The following is a 21924-nucleotide window of genomic DNA, read 5'->3' as shown; positions in this document are numbered from 1 at the left end:
GACATAGATAGGTACATGGATATGGAGCGATTTGGATTACGTGCAGGCAGATATGGGTTGGCCTTGGCATCATGTTACTATCATAACAGAGAAACATAGAACATAGGTGCAGGAGTAGGCCATTCTGTCCTTCGAGCCAGCACAGCCATTCAATATGATCATGGCTGATCATCCACAATCAGTACCCCGTTCCTGCTTTTCCCCCCATATCCCTTGATTCCGTTGGCTCTAAGAGCTAAATCAAACTGTTGAAATCATCCAGTGAATTGGCCTCCACTGCCTTCTGTGGCAGGGAATTCCCCAGATTTACAACTCTCTGGATGAAGAAGTTTTTCCTCATCTCAGTCCTAAATGGCCTTATTATTCTTAAACTGTGGCCCCTGGTATCTGGACTCCCCCAACATGGGGAAATTTTTTCCTGCATCTAGCTTATCCAATCCTTTAAGAATTTTATATGTTTCTTTAAGATTCCCTTTCATCCTTCTAAATTCCAGTGAATGCAAGCCCAATCGACCTATTCTTTCATCATATGTCAGTCCTGCCATCCCAGGAATTAACCTGGTGAACCTACGCTGCACTCCCTCAATATCCTTCCAAGAATGTCCTTCCTCAAGTTAGGAGACCAAAACTGCACACAATACCAGGGCCCTGTACAACTGCAGTAGGACCTCCTTGCTCCTAAACTCAAATCCTCTCGCAATAAAGGCCATTAGCTTTCTTCACTGCCTGCTGTACCTGCATGCTTAACGTTTAAAAAAAAATTTGGACTGGTACATGGATAGGACAGGTTTAGAGGGATATGGACCAAATGCAAGCAGGTGGGACTAGTGTAGATGGGGCATGTTGGTCAGCATGGGCAAGTTGGGCCGAAGGGTCTGTATGACTCTGACTGTTCAGCACAGAGATTGTGAGCCAAAGGGCCTGTTCTATGTTCTATTTTATAATTGTGTTATTGTTGTTTATATTGTATGATATGCCGGTTTGAATTGATGGTCAGGAAGAATTAATAATGTCGTCCATAATTTGGTCGCCCAATTATAGGAAGGATGTCAACAAAATAGAGAGAGTACAGAGGAGATTTACTAGAATGTTGCCTGGGTTTCAGCAACTAAGTTACAGAGAAAGGTTGAATAAGTTAGGTCTTTATTCTCTGGAGCGCAGAAGGTTAAGGAGGGACTTGATAGAGATTTTTAAAATGATGAGAGGGATAGACAGAGTTGATGTGGATCAGCTTTTCCCTTTGAGAATAGGGAAGATTCAAACAAGAGGACATGACTTCAGAATTAAGGGACAGAAGTTTAGGGGTAACATGAGGGGGAATTTCTTTACTCAGAGAGTGGTAGCGGTGTGGAATGAGCTTCCAGTGGAAGTGGTGGAGGCAGGTTCGTTGGTATCATCTAAAAATAAATTGGATAGGCATGTGGATGAGAAGGGAATGGAGGGTTATGGTATGAGTGCAGGCAGGTGGGACTAAGGGAAAAAAAGTTTTTCGGCACGGACTTGTAGGGCCGAGATGGCCTGTTTCCGTGCTGTAATTATTATATGGTTATATGGTTAATAATAATTAATTAATAATTAATTAATAATCAATTAGTGCAACTTGCTGCAGTGGTTCTAATAATGTTTTGTTGTAACTAGCTAAGAAGACCTTCCTGGGGCAGAACAAGTCATTCTGGGGGGCTCTGGAGTTGGTGGAGAAGCTGTGTCCAGAGGCGGGGGAGATAACTGTCAGTGTGAAGGATCTGCCTGGCCTCAAGTGAGTTCCTGCGTTAGATCTCGGTGCCTCATTAACGCAACAAGACATCACACAAACCAACCTCTCTCCCATCGACTCCATCTACACCTCACGCTGCCTCGGCAAGACCAGCAGCATAATCGCGGACCAGTCTCACTCCCTCTTCTCCCCTTTCCCACCAGGCACGAGGACAGAAGTGTGGAAACGCACACCTCCAGATTCAGGGACAGTTTCTTCCTCCCAGCTGTTATAAGGCAACTGAAACATCCTTACCACCAACCAGAGAGCAGTCGTGATCTCCCATCTACTTTGTACTCCTGTATATCGGCAAGACCAAGCGCAGTCTGGGCGATCATTTCGCTGAAAACCTCCGCTCAGTCCACCTAAACCTACCTGTTGCTCAACACTTTAACTCCCTCTCCCATTCCCACACTGACCTTTCTGCCCTGGGCCTCCTCCACTGTCAGAGTGAGGCCCAATGCAAATTGGGGGAGCAGCACCTCATGTTTCGCTTGGGCAGCTTACAATCCAACGGTATGAACATTGATTTCTCTAACTTCAAGTAACCCTTGCTTTGCCTCTCTCTCCGTTCCCTTCCCCACCCTAGTTCTCTGACTAGTTTTACTGTCCTCCTGATTCATTTTACTGATTGTATGCCTCATTGTCACCTTCCCCTCAGCCAACAAGAACCATCCTACATTTCCTTATCATCTGCTTTGATCTGTCGTTTTCACACCTTACCCTTCCACATCTCTAATCTCCCTTTCCCCCGACTCAGTCTGAAGAAGGGTCTTGACCCGAAACGTCACCCATTCCTTCTCTCCAGAGATGCTGCCTGTCTCGCCAGTTACTCCAGCATTTAGTGTCTAACTTTGGTGTAACCAGCATCTTTTGTTCTTTAATCAGACTTTACGGGGCTATAAACATTATTTCCTTATCCTGTATCTACCCTGTGGACGACTCGATTATAATCATGTATAGTCTTTTCACTGACTGGATAGCACGCAACGAAAAACCTTTTCACTGTAATATCCGTACAGACAGCATGGACAGCACATTACAGGCACCCACCACCTTCTGTGTTGAGAAGAAACGTGTCCCGCACATGTCCTTCAAATGATCTCGTCCCGTCTTATCTTCCAGCTATGCCCTCTAGTCTTTGACACGGGGAGAAGGCAGGGGAATGGGGTTGCGAAGGAAAGATCGGTGGTGGGTGCCTGGAACGCACTGCCAGGGGATTCGATAATGGCTTTTAAGAGGCTCTCGATAGGCAAGTGGACATGCAGGGAATAGAGGGATATGGATCACGAGCATGCAGATGAGATTAGTTTAGCCTCTCTTCTGTAAGGGACAATTTACCGAAGCAAATTAACCTACAAACCTGCACATCTTTAGAGTGTGGGAGGAAACCAGAGCACCCAGAGAAAACCCACGGGGTCACAGGGAGAACATAGAAACTCCACATAGACAGCGCCTGTAGTCAGGATGGAACCCGGGTCTCTGGCCCTGTGATGGTCAGCGGTAGAGTTGCTGCCTTACAGCGCATGCAGCACCAGAAATCCCGACTACGTGTGCTGTCTGTACGGAATTTGTATGTTCTCCCCGTGACCTGCGTGGGTTTTCTCCGAGATCTTCCTCCCACACTCCAAAGACGTACAGGTTTGTAGGTTAGTTGCCTTGGCAAATGTAAAAATTGTCTTGAGTGGGTGTAGGATAGTGTTAGTGTGCGGGGATCGCTGGTCGGCGCGGGCATGGTGGGCCGAAGGGCCTGTTTCCACGCTTCATCTCTAAACTAAACTAAGTAGCAACTCTACCGCTGCGCCACCGTGTAGTCAGATAGAATAGAACCTGCCACCGTGTAGTCAGGATAGAACCTGGGTCTCTGGCGCGTGAGGCAGCAACTCTACCGCTGTGCCACCCACTATGCTAAAATACACTGACGCGGTGCTGGGCCCATGGGGGGGTTGGGCTTGGATTTGCGCAGACTGATGTTCGGTGTGCATCTTTGCAGGACAGCGGTGGGGAGGGGACGTGCCTGGCTCCGACTGGCTCTGATGCAGAAGAAGCTCTCCGACTACATGAAGGCCCTGATTAACCGCAAGGACCTGCTGAGGTGAGTGACATCTCGCGCCTGGGCTCAGCAGCTTCTAGTCTGCGCTGACCCCATCGCTTCCAGCTGAACAGAAAATACAACGCAGCGTGGGATCTCACAAGGATGTGTAGGGACCTGATTGAAATCTGCTGAAGAGTGAAAGGTCCAACTTGTCTACAATGACCAACATGCCCCAACTACACTAGTCCCACCTGCCTGCCTTTGGCCCATATCCAGGGCCGGATTAAGACCCATGGAGGCCCTAAGCACTTAAAAGATTTTGGTGCCCCCATATATATGTAATTCAAAATATAAACAATAATAAACCATAAAATAAATGTTTATTTTTCAAAAATGAAACCAAACTAACAGTTAGATGGAAAATAATGTTTCTTTTTGTATACTTCCACTTTATTTATATTTGAAAAGTATTATATTTCCGATCATATAAACCACTTTGAATATTAATTTAGCAAGTTTAAAGTGATTTATTTTGTGCCGTAAACCATTTACCATTTCTGTGGTGCCCCTCTTCCCTTGATGCCCTAAGCACGTGCTTATTTTGCTTAATGGTTAATCCAGCCCTGCCCATATCCCTCTAAACCTGTCCTATCCACGTACCTGTCTAAATGTCTTTTAAATGCAGTAGGGGTACTTGCTTCAACTTCTTCAGACCCGAAACGTCACCTATCCATGTTCTCCAGAGATGCTGCCTGACCCGCTGAGTTACTCCAGCACTTTGTCTTTTTTTTTGTAAACCAGCATCCGGTTTACTGCTGCCAGAGGAGGTAGTTGAGGCAGGTACAATGAAAATGTTTAAGAAACATTTGGACAGGTACATTGATAGGATGTGGGCCAAACGCAGGCAAGTGGGACTAGTGTAGATGGGCCATGTTGGTTGGTGTGGGCAAGTTGGGCCAAGGGCCTGTTTCCACGCTGTATGACTTTGACTTTATCTGCAGTTCCCTGTCTGCATCATCCCTTTAACCCTTTCCTGTCCAGGCACATGTCCAAATGTATTTTAAATTGTTTTAGTACTTGTCTCAATTACCTCCTCTGGCAGCTCTTTCCATATATCCTCCACCCTCTGTGTGAAAAAAGTTGCTCCACGAACTCCTATTTAATTTTCCCCTCTCACCTTAAACCTTTGTTCTGTGGTTCTTGATTCCCCTGCCCTGGGTAAAGGTAGTTCTTGATTCACCCTGTCTTTAGACTTTGGTGATACAACGTGGAAACAGGCCCCAGAGAGAATGTACAATCTCCACACAGACAGCACCCGTAGTCAGGATGGAACCCGGGTCCCTGGCGCTGTGAGGCAGCAACTCTACTGCTGCACCACTGTATTCCCCTCATGAATTTATACACCTCAATAAGATCACCTCATCTTCCGGCGCTCCAAGGAATAGAATCCCAGCCTATCTGCCTCTGGTTATGGACATCCCAAGCCAGTGTCGGTCCCAAGCCCCGACAAAGGAGGAGGGTTGGGCGTAGGGTTAGCACCCCTACCCTGTAAAACCCTAACCCGCTACGGAAACAGCAAGCACAAACTATACTGGAAACCGGCACGTGAGATGGAGCTCGCCCCTTGCAAGTCTAACCTATCGAGGGTGGAAGTCATCACACATGACCAAACACAATGGCCAAAGCTTGCTGCCCAATGCACTCAACAGTGTGCGAGGAACTAAGTAAGTCTAGACAATAGGTGCAGGTGTGGACCATTCGGCCCTTCGAGCCAGCACCGCCATTCACTGTGATCATGGCTGATCATCCCCAATCAGTACCCCGTTCCTGCCTTCTCCCCATAGCCACTGACTCCGCTGTCTTTAAGAGCCCTATCTAGCTCTCTCTTGAAAGCATCCAGAGAAACCAGCCTCCGCCGCCCTCTGAGGCAGAGAATTCCACAGACTCACCACTCTGTGAGAAAAAGAGCTTCCTCGCCTCTGTTCTAAATGGCTTACCCCTTATTCTTAAACTGTGGCCCCTGGTTCTGGACTCCCCCAACATCGGGAACATGTTTCCTGCCTCCAGCGTGTCCAAACCCTTAACAATGTTATATGTTTCAATAAGATACCCTCTCATCCTTCTAAACTCCAGAGTGTACAAGTCCAGCTTTTCCATTCTCTCAGTCTACTCAAACCTCTCCCTGTGAGCTCAGCCCCTCGAGTCCTGGCAACATCCTGGTGAATCCTCTCTGCACCCTCTCCAGCTGACCTCTATCCTTGCTGCAGTGTGGCATATCTTCCCTTTGCCTTTCAGCGAGTTCTATGAGCCGAACGCTCTGATGATGGAAGAGGAGGGAGCGGTGATCGCCGGCCTGCTGGTGGGACTCAACGTTATCGATGTCAACCTTTGTATGAAGGGAGAGGACCTGGACACGCAGGTAGGAGAGAGGGAGGGGAAGAGGGAGGGGAAGGGGAAGGGGAAGAGGGAGGGTGAGAGAGAGGTAGAGGGGGAGGGAGAGGGAGTGGGATATGGGGGAGAGGGAGACGGGGAGATGGAGAGCAGCTGGCTCAGTTACATTCCCCAGTTACATTCCACACTTCAAGTGAAGTGCAGCGAGAAGGCAAGGAGCAGCCTCTGCAGGTCATAGAAACATAGAAACATGTAATCATCCAACTCAGTATCCCGTACCTGCCTTCTCTCCATACCCCCTGATCCCCTTAGCCACAAGGGCCACATCTAACTCCCTCTTAAATATAGCCAATGAACTGAGGAAGTCTCACCATATCTGAGGAAGGATGTGCTTGCTCCAGAGAAGCTTTACAGGAGTGATGCCAGGAATGAGTGGGTTAACATATGATGAGCGTTTGACGGCACTGGGCCTGTACTCGCTGGAGTTTAGAAGGATGAGGGGGACACCTCATTGAAACTTACTGAACAGTGGAAGGCCTGGATAGAGTGGATGTGGAGAGGATGTTTCCACTAGTGGGAGAGTCTAGGACTAGAGCCCACAATCAGAAATAAATTATGTTCTTTTAGGAAGCAGATGAGGAGGAATTCATTTAGTCAGAGGGTGGTGAATCTGTGGAATTCTTTGCCACAGAAGTCTGTGGAGGCTGTCAGTGGATATTTTTAAGGCAGAGATGGATAGATTCTCGATTAGTACGAGTGTCAGAGGTTATGGGGAGTAGGCGGGAGAATGGAGTTAGGAGGGAGAGATAGATCAGCCATGATTGAATGGCAGAGTAGACTCGCTGGGCCGAATGGCCTAATTCTGCTCCTGTTCCTCATGACCTTAAATCCTCTCACAGAGGCTGCTAGCTCTCACACTCCAGGTGTACTATGAGCGTGGATCCCGCCAGTGAGCAGGGGTAGTCTGGTCTCGTGGTGCTGACCCACGCTGCCTTTATGTTCCAGGTTGGCGTCATTGATTTCTCCCTCTACTTGAAAGATGGCGGGCACAGCAGCAAGACGACAGAGGGGTGAGTGCCACGCGCCCGCCGTGCCGCCGTTACCCCCCTCGCTCCTCTGACACTCCGTCCCCGCGGTGTCTTCCCCGGCCCACCAACCAGCACACAGCAGGCTCCATCCACAGTGCACAGGAAGATCCCAGATACACCTCACCCAGCTCCCAACCTTATTCTGCACTCTGTATCCTCCCCTTTGCTCTACCTACTGTACTGGAGTTTGACTTGATTGTACTTACGTATGGTGTTACATACGTCAGAGTCCATCATCGACTCGGACCTCCCCACCATCGAAGGGATCTATCGCAGTCGCTGCCTCAAAAAGGCTGCTAGCATCATCAAGGACCCACACCATCCTGGCCGCACACTAATCTCTCCGCTGCCATCAGTTAGAAGGTACAGGAGCCTGAAATCTGGCACATCCAGGTTCAGGAACAGCTGCTTCCCCACAGCCATCAGGCTATTAAACTCGCCATCAGACAAACTATGAACTATAACAGCCTTTTGCACTTTATCTGTTTATATATGTGTATATATACGATCTATGCTAAATACACACACTGAACTGTTCTATATTGATACTTACAATACTCTGTTGTGCTGCAGCAAGCAAGAATTTCATTGTCCTATCTGGGACACATGACAATAAACTCTCTTGACTTGACTATTATCATATCTGATTGGATAGCTTGCTGAAGAAACCTTTTCACTGTACCCCGGTACATGCGACAATAATAAACTTAAATCTGAGGATATAAAACTGGACATAAGAGGTGGCCAGCGGTAGAGTTGCTGCCCCACAGCGCCGGAGACCCGGGTTCCATCCTGACTACGGGTGCTGTCTGTATGGAGTTTGTACGTTCTCCACGTGACCGCGTGGGTTTTCTCCGGGTGCTTCGGTTTCCTCCCACACTCCAAAGACGTGCGGGTTTGTAGGTTAATTCGCTTCTGTAAATTGTCCCTAGTGTGTGTAGGATAGAACTGGTGTACGGGGTGATCACAGATCGGCGCGGACACTGTTTCCACTCCAAAGTCTAAAAGTTTTGTTTAAAGATAGAGCACGGAAACAGGCCTTTCGGCCCACTAAGTCAATAGACAATAGGTGCAGGTGAAACAGGCCAGCACCACCATTCACTGTGACCATGGCTGATCATCCACACTCAGTACCCTGTTCCTGCGTTCTCCCCATATCCGCTGACTCCGCTATCTTTAAGAGCCCTAACTAACTCTCTCTTAAAAGTATCCAGAGAACTGGCCTCCACTGCCCTCTGAGGCAGGGAATTCCACAGACTCACAACTCTCTGTGTGAAAAAGTGTTTCCTCATCTCTGTTCTAAATGGCTTACCCCTTATTCTTAAACTGTGGCCCCTGACCATCAACAACCGACCATCAATAACCCGTTTACACTAGGTCTATGTTGTCCCACATTCTCATCCACTTTTGCGTTCCATGTGCCTACCATACTCTCAGTGTAATATGAATGTGTGTGTGTGTATATATATACACGTGCACACACCCACACACACACACACACACACACATATATCTATATATATATATATATACAGTGTACGTAGTAACATTTTGCGGAATTGTATGCAAAACAAATAATCGCACTGTATTTCGGTTCATGTGATGACCAACTGCCATTGAATCACTCCAGGAGTTTAGTTTACTTTAGAGACACTGCATTGAAACAGGCCTGTCGGCCCACCGATTTCACGCTGACTATCGATCATCCGTTCACACTACTCCTACGTTATCCCACTTTCTAATTCTCAGATTAGTTTATTGTCACGTGTACCGAGGTACAGTGAAAAGCTTTTTTTTGTTGCGTTCTATCCAGTCAGTGGAATGGCAATACATGGTTATAATCGAGCCGTCCGCAGTGTACAGATACAGGATAAACGGAATGAGCTTTAGTGCAAGAAAAAGTCCAATGAACCCCGAATAAAGATCGTCCAAGGGTCTCTTATAAGGTAGATGGGAGGTCAGGACCGCTGTCTAGTTTGTGGTACGATGGTTGAGTTGCCTGATAACAGCTGGGAAGAAACTGTCCCTGAATCTGGAGGTGTGCGTTTTTACACTTCTGTACATCTTGCCTGATTGAAGAGGGGAGAAGAGGGAGTGGCCAGGGTGAGACTGGTCCTTGATTATGCTGCTGGCCTTGCCGAGGCAGCGTGAAGTGTAGATGGAGTCAATGGAAGGGAGGTTGGTTTGTGCGATGGTCTGGGAAGCGTCCACAACTCTGCAATTTCTTGCGGGTCTTGGATGGAGTTGTTCCCAAACCGTGCTGTGATGCATTCGGATAAAATGCTTTCTACAGCGCATCTGTAGAAGTCGGTGAGAGTTGCTGGGGGACATAAATTTCCCCCTACACACTAGGGACAATTTACAATTTTACCAAAACCAATTAACCTACAAGCCCGCACATCTTTGGGATGTGGGAGGAAACCCGAGCACCCGGAGAAAACCCACGTGGTCACAGGGAGAATGGACAAACTCCGTACAGATAGCACCCGTAGTCGGGATGGAATCCGGGGGACTGGCACTGTGAGACTCTGTGGGCCGTAGGGCCAGTTTCCGCGCTGTGTCCCTAAAGTATAACGTCTTGTTCTTCTTACAGGGATGGACAAATCACAGCCATCTTGGACCAAAAGAATTACGTGGAAGAGCTGAACAGGCACTTGAGGTACGGGCTAGTGTTGAGGGTACTGTGCGGGGGAGCGAGGCGGAGGGAATCCTGTTTCCTTGCGCTGCACAGATCCGTGTCTGCAGGGTGGAAGGGAAAGACTCCAGTGAATCTCAAACTGTGGAGACCAAGTCAATGCATTTCACTTGCACCTCCTCCAACCTCATCAACTGCATCCGCTGTTCCAGGTGTGACACCTGTATATCGGCGAGTCCACCTAAACCTACCTGATCTCCCGGTTGCTGGGCACTTTTACTCCCCCTCCCATTCCCACACTGACCTTTCTGTCCTGGGCCTCCTCCGTTGTCAGAGTGAGGCCCAGCGCAAATCGGAGGAACAGCACCTCATATTTCACTTGAGCAGCTTACAGCCCAGCAGTATGAACATTGACTTCTCTAACTTCAAGTAATTTTTACTTTCCCTCTCTCTCCATCCCCTCTCCATTCCCAGTTCTCCCACTAGTCTTACTGTCTCCGCCTACATTCTATCTCTTTCCCGCCCACTCCCCTGACATCAGTCTGAGGCAGGGTCTCGATCCGAAACGTCATCCATTCCTTCTCTCCTGGGATGCTGCCTGGCATCCTGAGTTACTCCAGCATTTTGTATCTGCCTTCAAGTCAAAGGATGTGTTTAACGCAGAGATTGACAGATTCTTGATTCGTGCCATTGTCAGGGGTTATGAGGAGAAGGCAGGAGAATGGGGTTGAGAGATAAAAGATATATCAGCCATGATTGAATGGCAGAGCAGATTAGATGGACCAAATGGCTTAATTCTGCTCCTATGACTTGTGAATTTACGAAGTGTCACCTATCCATGTTCTCCAACGATGCTGCCTGACCCGCTGAGTTACTGCAGCACTCTGTGTTCATGTTCTCCAGAGATGCTGCCTGACCCGCTGAGTTACTCCAGCACTCTGTGCCTTTAGCGATGATTCTCTTGTTGTTTTCTAGTTCCACCGTGAATAATCTCCAGGCAAAAGTGGATGCGTTGGAAAAATCGAACACCAAGCTCACTGAAGAGGTGAGTGTGCCGGAGTGTGGAGCTGTCCATCCATGCCCCAGTGTGTACATGGCGGGAGGGTGTACAACTCTCTTTCTGCTCTTGGTTTTGCAGGGCACCCATCCGCTAGATTGCGAATAGCCCAACGCAGAGATGGTGTTACCGGCCGTGGGACTTTGCTGTCGCTGGTGAGGCCCTTCAGCCCTGCTTGTCCAGTGCGGACATGTAGCTCGTAAACGGGCTGGCAAGCAGAGGCCCCGGCTCAGCCACGGCCCGACGGCAGGGTCCCGGCTCACCCACCGCCATCTCCGGTGGTGCCGGGAACCCGCCCGGACGAAGTCTCATCGCCCACTGCTCAGGAGGGGCCTGGAGACGTGTGGGCAGGGAGGAGGGCGAACCGGATTATTAAATCAGGCCCTTCCCCAGTTAAAGCAGCAGTATGTCCTCGGGTCTTTGGCATGTTGTTAACCTATTCTCTCTCTGTCTCTCTCCCCCCCCCACCCCCACCCTCCCTCTCCCCCCCCCCCTCCCCCCACCCCCCCCCCCCCCCCCCCCCCACCCCTTCTCCCCCCTCCCCCCTTCTCTCTCTCCTCCCCCTTCTCTCCTCTCCTCCCCCTTCTCTCCCTCCTCTCTCCTCTCTCCCCTCCTCCTCTCTCTCTCCCCTCCCCCTCTCTCCCCCCCTCCCCCTTTCTCCTCTCTCCCTCCTCTCTCTCTCTCTCCTCTCCCCGCTCTCCCCCTCTCTCCCCTCTCTCCCCCCTCTCCCCCCTCTCCTCTCTCTCCTCCCCTTCCCTCCCTCCTCTCTCCTCTCACCCCTCCCCCCCCCCTCTCTCCCCTCACCATCTCTCTCCCCCCCTCCCCCTCTCTCTCCCATCTTTCCCCTCTCTCTCCCCTCTCCCCCCATCCCTCTCCCCCTCCCCCCTGCAGTTGGCGGTGGCCAATAACCGTATCATCACGCTGCAGGAGGATGCGGAGAGGGTGAAGGAGGAAAATGCCTTCCAGCTGGAGTGTACCTGGAAGAAGATGGAGGTGGGGCTGATGCACGGACCTCCTGTCCCGGGAGGGAGGGGTGGGCCGTGGGTCGGGTCTGCCCATCCTCGAGCCCCCCCACTCCCCCTTCCCCCAGGCTTTAGACATCGAGGGAGTTCTGTCAATGAGAAAGAGAGCACAGAAACTTTATACATTGGAGATACAGCGCGGAAGCAGGACCTTCAGCCCACCGAGTCCGCACTGACCAGCGATCCCCGCACTTTAACATTATCCTACACACACTAGGGACAATTTACACTTGTAAAAAACAACTAACTTACTAACCTGTACCTCTTAGCAGTGTGGGGGGAAACTGAAGCACCCGGAGAAAACCCACGCGGTCACGGGGAGAAGGTACAAACTCCGTACAGACAGCACCCGCGGTCAGGATGGAACCCGGGTCTGTGGCGCTGTGAGGCAGGAACTCTACCGCTGCACCACCGTTTACAGACAGCACTGGTGGTCAGGACTAGATTTAGGTTTATTATTTTTCATGTTCATCGCGGTTCAGTGAAAAGCTTTTGTTGCGTGACTATCCGGTCAGCGGAAAGACTATACATGATGACAATCAAGCCGTCCACAGTGTACAGATACTGGGTAAAGGGAATAACATTTAGTGCAAGATAAAGTCTGATTAAAGATAGTCTAAGGGTCTTCAATGAGGTAGATGGGAGGTCAGGACCGCTCTCTTGTTGGTGATAGGATGGTTCAGTTGCCTGAATCTGTCCCTGAATCTGGAGATGTGCGTTTCCACACTTCTGTACCTCTTGCCTGATGGGAGAGGGGAGAAGAGGGAGTGACAGGGGTGAGACTAGTCCTCGATGATGCTGCTGGCCTTGCCGAGCAGCGTCAGGTGTAGATGGAGTCGATGGGAGGGAGGTTGGTTTGCGTGATGGTCATAAACTCAACATTAATACGTGCAAACTCCAGACGGACAAGCGTGGGGGTGGGGATGGGCCCGGGGTCTCTGGTGCTGCAAGGCAGCGGCTTCACCTGCTGCACCACCGTCACGTTCCTCTCTTGCAGGTGTCGAAGGCGGACGGCAACATGGAGGGTCCGGTGCAGAGAGCCGGCCGGCACAGTGGAGAGGAGGGGGACATGGAGACCCGCAGACAGCTGAAGGAGGAGACCCAGCTCAGGCTGGTGAGTGCTGAGGGACGGGGCGACAGCTCTTGGTTTCTTCTAGAGACACGGCGCGGAAACCGGCCCTTCCACCCACCGAGTCCGCGCCGACCAAGAATAAGGGGTAAGCCGTTTAGAACGGAGATGAGGAAACACTTTTCCACACAGAGAGTTGTGATTCTGTGGAATTCCCTGCCTCAGAGGGCGGCGGAGGCCAGTAGATAGAGCTCTTAAAGATAGCATAGTCAGCGGATATGGGGAGAAGGCAGGAACGGGGTACTGATTGAGGATGATCAGCCATGATCACAGTGAATGGCGGTGCTGGCTCGAATGGCCGAATGGCCTACTCCTGCACCTATTGTCTATTGTCGTCCTGTACACTCGCATTATCTTGTCCCACATTCTCATCCACGTGTTCGTTCCAAGTATCCACCACACTCTCATTGTAACGTGAATGTGAATATATGTACAGTAAGATGTTTTTGAACCTTACCGTATACATGTGATAAGAACGTACCTTTGAATCACTCCACCAGTTTAGATCACTCCGTACACTAGCACTATCCTGCACACACTAGGGACAATTTTACAACTTTACCCAAGCCAATTAACCTACAAACCTACACGTCTTTGGAGTGTGGGAGGAAACTGGAGTACCCGGAGAAAACCCATGAGGTCACAGGTAGAACGTACAAACTCCAGCCATTTTCTCTGTAAACTAGTATCTGAAGTTCCTTGTTTCAACGTTCAAAAGACACTTGGACAGGTACTTGGAAGGATATGGGCCAAATAGAGGCAAATGGGACGAGCTTAGATGGAGCATAGAAACATAGAAATTAGGTGCAGGAGTAGGCCATTCGGCCCTTCGAGCCTGCACCGCCATTCAATATGATCATGGCTGATCATCCAACTCAGTATCCCGTACCTGCCTTCTCTCCATACCCCCTGATCCCCTTAGCCACAAGGGCCACATCTAACTCCCTCTTAAATATAGCCAATGAACTGGCCTCAACTACCCTCTGTGGCGGAGAGTTCCAGAGATTCACCACTCTCTGTGTGAAAAAAGTTCTTCTCATCTCGGTTTTAAAGGATTTCCCCCTTATCCTTAAGCTGTGACCCCTTGTCCTGGACTTCCCCAACATCGGGAACAATCTTCCTGCATGTTGGGTGCCATGGATGGGTACCATGGATGAGTTGGGCCTAAGGGCCTGTTTCCGTGACGTGACTGTGATACGTATTTCAGCCCAACTTGTCCAGGCCAATTAACATGTCCCATTAGCCTGTGTTTGGACCATATCCCTCTAAACCTGTCCTATCCACGTACCTTCCAATTGTATTTTAAATGTTGTTACAGTCCCTGCCTCAACTACCTCCTCTGGCAGCTCGTTCCATCCACCCACCATCCTCTCTGTGAAAAAGTTCCCACTCAAGCTCCTAGTCATAGAGTGATACAGTGTGGAAACAGACCCTTCGGTCCAACTTGCCCACACCGGCCGACAATGTCCCAGCTACACTAGTCCCACCTGCCTGCGCTTGGTCCATATCCCTCCAAACTTGTCCTATCCTGTTTCTTAAATGTTTTTGTCAGTCCCAGCCTCAACTCCCTCCTCTGGCAGCTTGTTCCATTCACCCACCACCCCTTGTGTGAAGAAGTTACCCCTTAGATTCCCTTTAAATCTTTTTCCCTTTACCTTGAACCTATGTCCTCTGGCCTTCGATTCCCCTACTCTGGGCAAGAAATTCTGTGGATCTACCCGATTTATGATTTTTTACACCTCTATAAGATCTTCCTGTGCTCCAAGGAATAGAGTCCCAGCCTGATCAGCCTCTCCCTATAGCTCAGACCCTCTAGACCTATTAAACCTTTCCCCCCTCATCTTAAACACATGTCCTTGGGTTCTTGATTCCCCTAGTCTGGGTGAAAGAATGTGTGTTCATATCCCCTCATGGTTTTATACTCCTTGAAAAGCTATATTTCCCTCATGATGGTATGCTCTGTAAAGTCCAAGCTTGCTCAACCTTCAGTCCTGGCAACATCCTGGAAATCTTCTCTGGACCCTTTCCAGCTTGACAGCATCCTTCATGTAGCTGGGTGACCAAATCTGAACACAATACTCCAAATGTGGCCTCACCAATGAGTGTTTTGTAGAACAGTAACATAATATCCCAACTCCTGTACTCCATATCCTGACCGATGAAGACCAATGTACCAAAAGCCTTCTCGACCACCCTATCCACCTGTGCCGCCACCTTCAGGAAATGGAGAGGCAACACCACTGGAGATGCAAATTCCAGGACAGTTTTCATGGAGAATAGAAACAAGGAATTGCAGATGCTGATTTACGCTGGAGTAACTCAGCGGGTCAGGCAGCATCTCTGGAGAACATGGACACAGAGTGCTGGAGTAACTCAACGGGTCAGGCAGCATCTGTGGAGAACATGGACACAGAGTACTGGAGTAACTCAACGGGTCAGGCAGCATCTGTGGAGAACATGGACACAGAGTACTGGAGTAACTCAACGGGGCAGGCAGTATCTCTGGAGAACATAGATAGGTGACGTTTCGGGTTGGGACCCTTCTTGAGTGATGAGAACGTTGTCAAGGTAGGCATACTTTGAGATTTCACAATGCAGTGGTGAAATGGAGACATGAGGAACTGTAGATGCTGGTTTACAAAAAAAAGACACAAAGTGCTATAGTAACGAGGCAGCAGCTCTGGAGAACACAGATAATTGATGTTTTGGGTCAGACTGAAAAAGGGACCTGACTTCTGATGAAGGGCCACAGGCCACAGTGCCAGAGACTCAGATTCAATCCTGACATCGGGTGCGCTCTGTGTGGAGTTTGCACGTTGCCACGTGGGTTTGCTCCCGCATCCCAAAGACGTGTGGGTTTGTAGGTTAATTGACTTCTGCAAAGTGTCCCGAGCGTGCAGGGAGTGGATGTGAAAGTGGAATAACATAGAACTGGAGTGATCGATGGTCGGTGGGCCGAAGGGCCTGTTTCCATGCTGTATCTCTAAATTAAACTGAACAATGGCTAGTATGGATGTGGTGGGCTGAAGGTGTAGGAAGGAATTGCAGATATTGGTTTCAACCGAAGATCAACACAAAAAGGTGGAGTAAGTCAGCGGGTCAGGCAGCATCTCTGGAGAGAAGGAATAGGTGACGTTTCAGGTCGAGACCCTTCCACAGACTGAGAGTCAGGGGAAACGAGAGATACAGACGGTGATGTAGAGAGATAGAGAGATAGAAACATAGAAAATCGAGCCAGCACTGCCATTCACTGTGATGATGGCTGATTGTCCCCAATCAATAACCCGTACCTGCCTTCTCCCCATATCCCTTGATTCCATTAGCCCGTAGAGCTCTATCTAAATCCATGCAGTGATTTGGCCTCCACTGCCCTCTGTGGCAGTGAATTCCTCAAATTCACATCTCTCTGGGTGAAAAAGTCTCATCAGTTTTAACTGGCCTCCCCTTTATTCTAAGACTGTAGGCCCTGATTCTGGACTTGCGCAACAATGGGAACATTTTTCCTGCATCAAGCTTGTCCAGTCCTTTTATAATTTATATGTTTCTATAAGATCCTTCTAAACTCCAGTGAATACAAGCCTAGTCTTTTCAATTTTAGAACAATGAGTGAAAGATATGCAAAAAAGTAACGATGATAAGGGAAAAAGGCCGCTGTTTGCTGTGGACTTGGTGAAAACGAGTTACAGACAATGAGACTCAACAAGACGACTTTGAAAATGGTGCAATGACTTGGGCATCATTGGAGAAAACCCACGCGGTCACGGGGAGAACATACAAACTCTGTAGAGTCAGCGCCCGTAGTCAGGATGGATCCCGGGCCTGTGAGGCAGCAGCTCTACCGCTGCGCCGCCTGTACGGGTGATGTTTGATGGATGATGTGTGGGGTTGATGGGGGAAGGTTGTGTTGTGATGAGCGGGGCCTGCAGGAGACAGCGTGGGGGGGGAAGGGCACGTGCTGACAGCGGCTGCGTTTGTGTGCCGCCAGGACGTGGAGAAGGAGCTGGAGGTGCAGATCGGGATGAAGCAGGAGATGGAGCTGGCCCTGAAGATGCTGGAGAAGGACATCTGCGACAAGCAGGACGTACTGGTGACCTTCCGACAGCAGGTGGACGAGGTGCAGGCTCTCAACCACGAGCTCTGCCAGAAGACCCAGGTGAGGGGCGGGGAGACCGAGGGGTGGGGTATCTGTCCCACCGTCTGCAGTGATCGTCCACCCTCTTCCCTGTCTGGGACCTCTCACGGGGCTGGCGTCTAACGTAGGGCAACCAACACTAGGCAGTAGAGGGGGTTTATCACAATGATGCCTGGATTGAAGGGGCTCCGTTGATGGGTCAGTTAATTTATTAACATATATCAGTTAATGTGTATTAGTTTGGGGCAGCACAGTGACACAGTGATCGAGTTGACTATGGCTCCTGTCTGTATGGAGTTTGTACATTCTCCCTGTGACCGCATGGGTTTTCTCCGAGTGCTCCGGTTTCCTTCCACACTCCAAAGATGAATTAATCTGTAGGTTAATTGGTTTCGGTAAAGTGTAAATTGTCCCTGGTGTATAGGATAGTGCTAGTGTACGGGGTGATCGCTGGTCGGCATAGACTAGGTGGGCTGAAGGGCCTGTTTCCACTCTATCTCTATATAAACAATACTGAAAATGTGTCAGTTAATGTATTAGTTAATCAGAGGATATTAGGAAATAGTGCCTGCATTAGAAACATAAACATAGAAGCATAGACAATAGGTGCAGGAGGAGGCCATTCAGCCCTTTGAGCCAGCACCGCCATTCATTGCGATCATGGCTGATCATCCACAATCAGTAACCGTGCCTGCCTTCTCCCCATATCCCTTGATTCCGCTAGCCCCTAGAGCTCTATCTAACTCTCTTTTAAATTCATCCAGTCAATTGGCCTCCACTGCCTTCTGTGGCAGAGAATTCCACAAATTCACAAATCTGGGTGAAAAAGTTTTTCCTCATCTCAGTTTTAAATGGCCTCGCCTTCATTCTTAGACTGTGGCCCCTGGTTCTGGACTTCCCCCAACATTGGGAACATTTTTCCTGCATTTAGTTTGTCCAGTCCTTTTATAATTTTATATTGTCCAGTCCTTTTATAATTTTATATGTTTCTATAAGATCCCCTCTCATGCTTCTAAACTTCAGTAAACACAAACCCAGTCTTTCCAATCTTTCCTCATATGACAGTCCCATCATCCCGGGGATTAACCTGCACTGCCTCAATCACAAGGATGCTCTTCCTCAAATTAGGAGACCTAAATTGTACACAATACTCCAGATGTGGTCTCAGCAGGGCCCTGTACAACTGCAGAAGGACCTCTTTACTCCTATACTCAAATCATCTAGTTATGATTCAGATTCAATTTTAATTGTCATTGTCAGTGTACAGTACAGAGACAACGAAATGCATTGAAGGCCAACATGCCATTAGCTTTCTTCACTGCCTGCTGTACCTGCATGTTTACTTTCAGTGACTGGTGTACACGGACACCCAGTTCTCGTTGCACTTCCCTTTTTCCTAATCTGACACCATTGAGATAATAATCTGCCTCCTTGTTCTTGCTGCCAAAGTGGATAACCTCACATTTATCAACATTATACTACATCTGCCACGCATCTGCCCACTCACCCCACCTGTCCAAGTCACCCTGCAACTTCCTAACATCCTCTTTGCATCATCTAAATCATTAATATATATTGTAAATAGCTGCAGTCCCAGCACCGAGCCTTGCGGCACTCCACTCGCCACTGCCTGCCATTCTGACAGGGACCTGTTTATCCCTACTCTTATTTCCCTTCTGCCAACCAATTCTCTATCCATGTCAATATTCTACCCCTAATATCATGTGCTCTAATTTTGCCCACTAATCTCCTGTGAGACCTTATCAAAGGCTTTCCGAAAGTCCAGATACACTACATCCACTGGCTCTCCTTCATCCATTTTACTTGCCACATCCTAAATAAATACCAAAAAATTAATCAAGCAGGATTTCCCCTTCATAAATCCATGCTGACTAGGACCAATCCTTTTACTGCTATCCAAATGTGCCGTTATTATATCTTTAATAATTGATTCAAGCATCTTTGGTATTATTTGGACACTTGGAATAAAAAGGAACTGCGGATGCTAGTTCATACCAAAGATAGACACAGAGTGCTGGAGTAACTCAGCGGGTCAGGCAGCATCTCTGGAGAACATGGATAGGTGGTGTTTCAGGTGGTGACCCTTCTTCAGACAAATCTGGCTTGTTTTCTCTGGAATTCCAGAAATCCTTATTAATTAGTTTCGAGACACAGCAGGGAAACACACCCTTCAGCCAACCAGCGATCACCCGCTCACACTAGTTCTATGTTGTCCCACTTTCTCATCCACTCCCTGCGCAATGAGGACAATTTACAGAGCTAATTAACGTACAGACCTGCACGCCTTTGGAGTGTGGGAGGAAACTGGAGCTCGCTGAGAAAACCCACGCGGTCACAGGGAGAAATGTGGTCAGAATGTGGGTGGGGGGGTGCTGTGGAGGTGCTGTGTGTGTGCGTGTGTTTGTGTATGAGTGTGTGTTGGGTGTGTGCGTGTGTTTGTGTATGAGTGTGTACGTGTGTGTGTGTGTGTATGAGTGTGTACGAGTGTGTGTGTGTGTGTATGTGTATGAGTGTGTGTGTGTGGGTATGAGTGTGTTTGTGTGTGGGGGGTGTGTGTATGTGTGGTGTGTGTGTGTGTTGTGTATGTGGGGTGCGCGTGTGTGTGCGGGTGTGGTGTGCGGGGTGTGTCGGTGTGTGTGTTGTATATTTGTGGGGTGTGTGTGTGTGTATGTGGGGTGTATGTGGATGTGTGGGGTGGGGGTGTGTGCGTGGGGTGTGTATGGGGGCTGTGTGCGTGTGTGTGGAATGGGTATGTGGGGGTGGGTGGGTGTGATGTGTGTGTGGTGTGTTTGTGTGTGGGGTGTGTGTGAGGTGTCTGTGTATGTGTGGGTGTGGTGTGGGTGGGCGTGGTGGTGCGGATGTGGGTGCGTGATGTGTGTGGGGTGTGTGCGCTATTTGTATGTGGGTGGTGTGTGGATGCTGTGTGTGTTGCGGGTAACTGGGTGTGTGTATGTGAGTGTGGGTGTGCGTGTGTGTGTTCTCGGTTTATGTGGGGTGTGCGTGTGTGCATGTGTGATTTTGCGTGTGTGTGCTTGTGCATGTGCGCATATGTGCTTGCGCATGTGTGCATATGTGAGTGCATGCGAGTGTGCATGCATGTGTGTGTCTGCGTGTGCGTTGTGTGTATGCGCATGTATTTATGTGTGCGCACGTGTGAGTGCGTGCGTGTGTGCTTGCACGTGTGTGCGTGTCTGCATGCGATTGTGCGTGTGCGTATGCTTGTGTGTGTGCACGTGTATGTCTGCGTGTGCGTTGTGTGTAAGTGCATGTATTTGTGTGCACGTATGTGCGCGTGTACATGTGTGTGTGCGCGGTTGTGCGTGTATGTGTGTGCCCGCGCAAGCCTGTGTGAGTGCGCGTGTGCGTGCATGTGTGTGAACGTATGCATATACATGCGTGTGCCCGCGCATGTGTGGGTACCGTGTCTCTGGCAGCTGTCCCAACACCTGTCTCCCTGCAGGGCTCGGACCACGTGATCCGGCAGAAGAACGAGATCATTGCCCGGCTGGAGGAGAAGGCGAGTCAGATGAGCTGCACTGTGCGGCAACTGGAGCAGAGGTGAGGGGCAGACCCCACCCCCCAGGGTGAGGGGCTTCTGTAATTCACAGGTACCGCACAGAAACAGGACTTTCAATCCACGCCGACCAGCCATCACCTGTTTTCACACTAGTTCTATGTCATCCCACTATCCTACACACTGGGGACAATTTACAGAAGCCAATTTACCTACTAAGCTGCACGTCTTTGCAGTGTGGGAGGAAACCAGAGCACCGAGAGCAAGCCCACACAGTCACAGAGAGAACGTACAAACTCTGCACAGACAGCAGCCGTAGTCAGGAACAAACCCGGGTCCCTGGCGCTGTGAGGCAGTTGCCCCAACATGTCATGGAAGCAGAATCAGGCCATTCAGCCCAATAAGTCCACTCCCCCATTCAATCATGGCTGATCTGTCTCTTCCTCTCAACCCCATTCTCCTGCCTTCTCCCCGTAACCCCTGACACCCATATCTATCATTCCTGCCTTAAAAATATCCACTGACTTGGCCTCCGCAGCCGCTCGTGGCAAAGAATTCCACAGATTCACCACGCTCTGACTAAAGAAATTCCTCCTCATCTCCTTTCTAAAGCAACGTGCTTTAATTCTGAGGCTGTGCCCTCTGGTCCTAGACTCTCCCACTAGTGGAAACATCCTCTCCACATCCACTCTACACTGACAAATACATTGATTCTCAATGACAGGGGGACAGGTAGACGGGGAGCTGATAGGCTCAATCACCTCCGCGTCTACCTGTCCGGCCGTTATTGGGAATCATTGTATTGTCCATGGGTGTCTCCATTATGCAACTCTCACCAGGTGCCTTTTAATTTTTAAAAAAACAGGTTGATTCGGTTTTGATCCTTCACGGACGACGGATCGGCACGGTGGCGCAGCGGTAATGTTGCTGCCTTACAGCGCCAGAGACCCGAGCACCATCCTGACCTCTGGTGTGTCTGGACGTGTGGAGTTTGCACGTTCCCATTGTGACCGCGTGGGTTTTCTCCAGGTGCTCCGGCTTCCCTCCCCCCCCAGTCCCAAAGACATGCAGGTTTGTGGGTTAATTGACTTCTGTAAATTGTCCCTAGTGTGTGGGCAGTGGATGAGAAAATGGGATAACATGGAAC

At 49.5% G+C, this 21924-nt stretch overlaps 1 protein-coding gene across 5 annotated transcripts in view; it reads left to right on the top strand.

The window, feature by feature from the left end:
• Nucleotides 1–21924, top strand: part of rufy3 (RUN and FYVE domain containing 3) — an 87374-nt gene that overhangs the window by 60923 nt on the left and 4527 nt on the right. For 2 of the 5 annotated variants that reach the window (XM_055643993.1, XM_055644016.1), the window contains 10 exons: nt 1639–1756; nt 3747–3848; nt 6084–6207; nt 7185–7249; nt 9861–9926; nt 10878–10947; nt 11851–11952; nt 12979–13095; nt 17096–17263; nt 20724–20821. In XM_055643993.1, the coding sequence (XP_055499968.1) occupies nt 1639–1756; nt 3747–3848; nt 6084–6207; nt 7185–7249; nt 9861–9926; nt 10878–10947; nt 11851–11952; nt 12979–13095; nt 17096–17263; nt 20724–20821 (1030 nt within the window). Of the gene's footprint in view, nt 1–1638; nt 1757–3746; nt 3849–6083; nt 6208–7184; nt 7250–9860; nt 9927–10877; nt 10948–11850; nt 11953–12978; nt 13199–17095; nt 17264–20723; nt 20822–21924 lie in introns of all 5 variants that reach the window. The other 3 variants (XM_055643988.1, XM_055644000.1, XM_055644008.1) reach the window with 3 other exon arrangements.

The sequence above is a fragment of the Leucoraja erinacea genome, chromosome 1 (genome assembly GCF_028641065.1).
Source record: "Leucoraja erinacea ecotype New England chromosome 1, Leri_hhj_1, whole genome shotgun sequence".
NCBI lineage: Eukaryota > Metazoa > Chordata > Chondrichthyes > Rajiformes > Rajidae > Leucoraja > Leucoraja erinaceus.
This window is presented reverse-complemented; position numbering and strand designations above follow the sequence as displayed.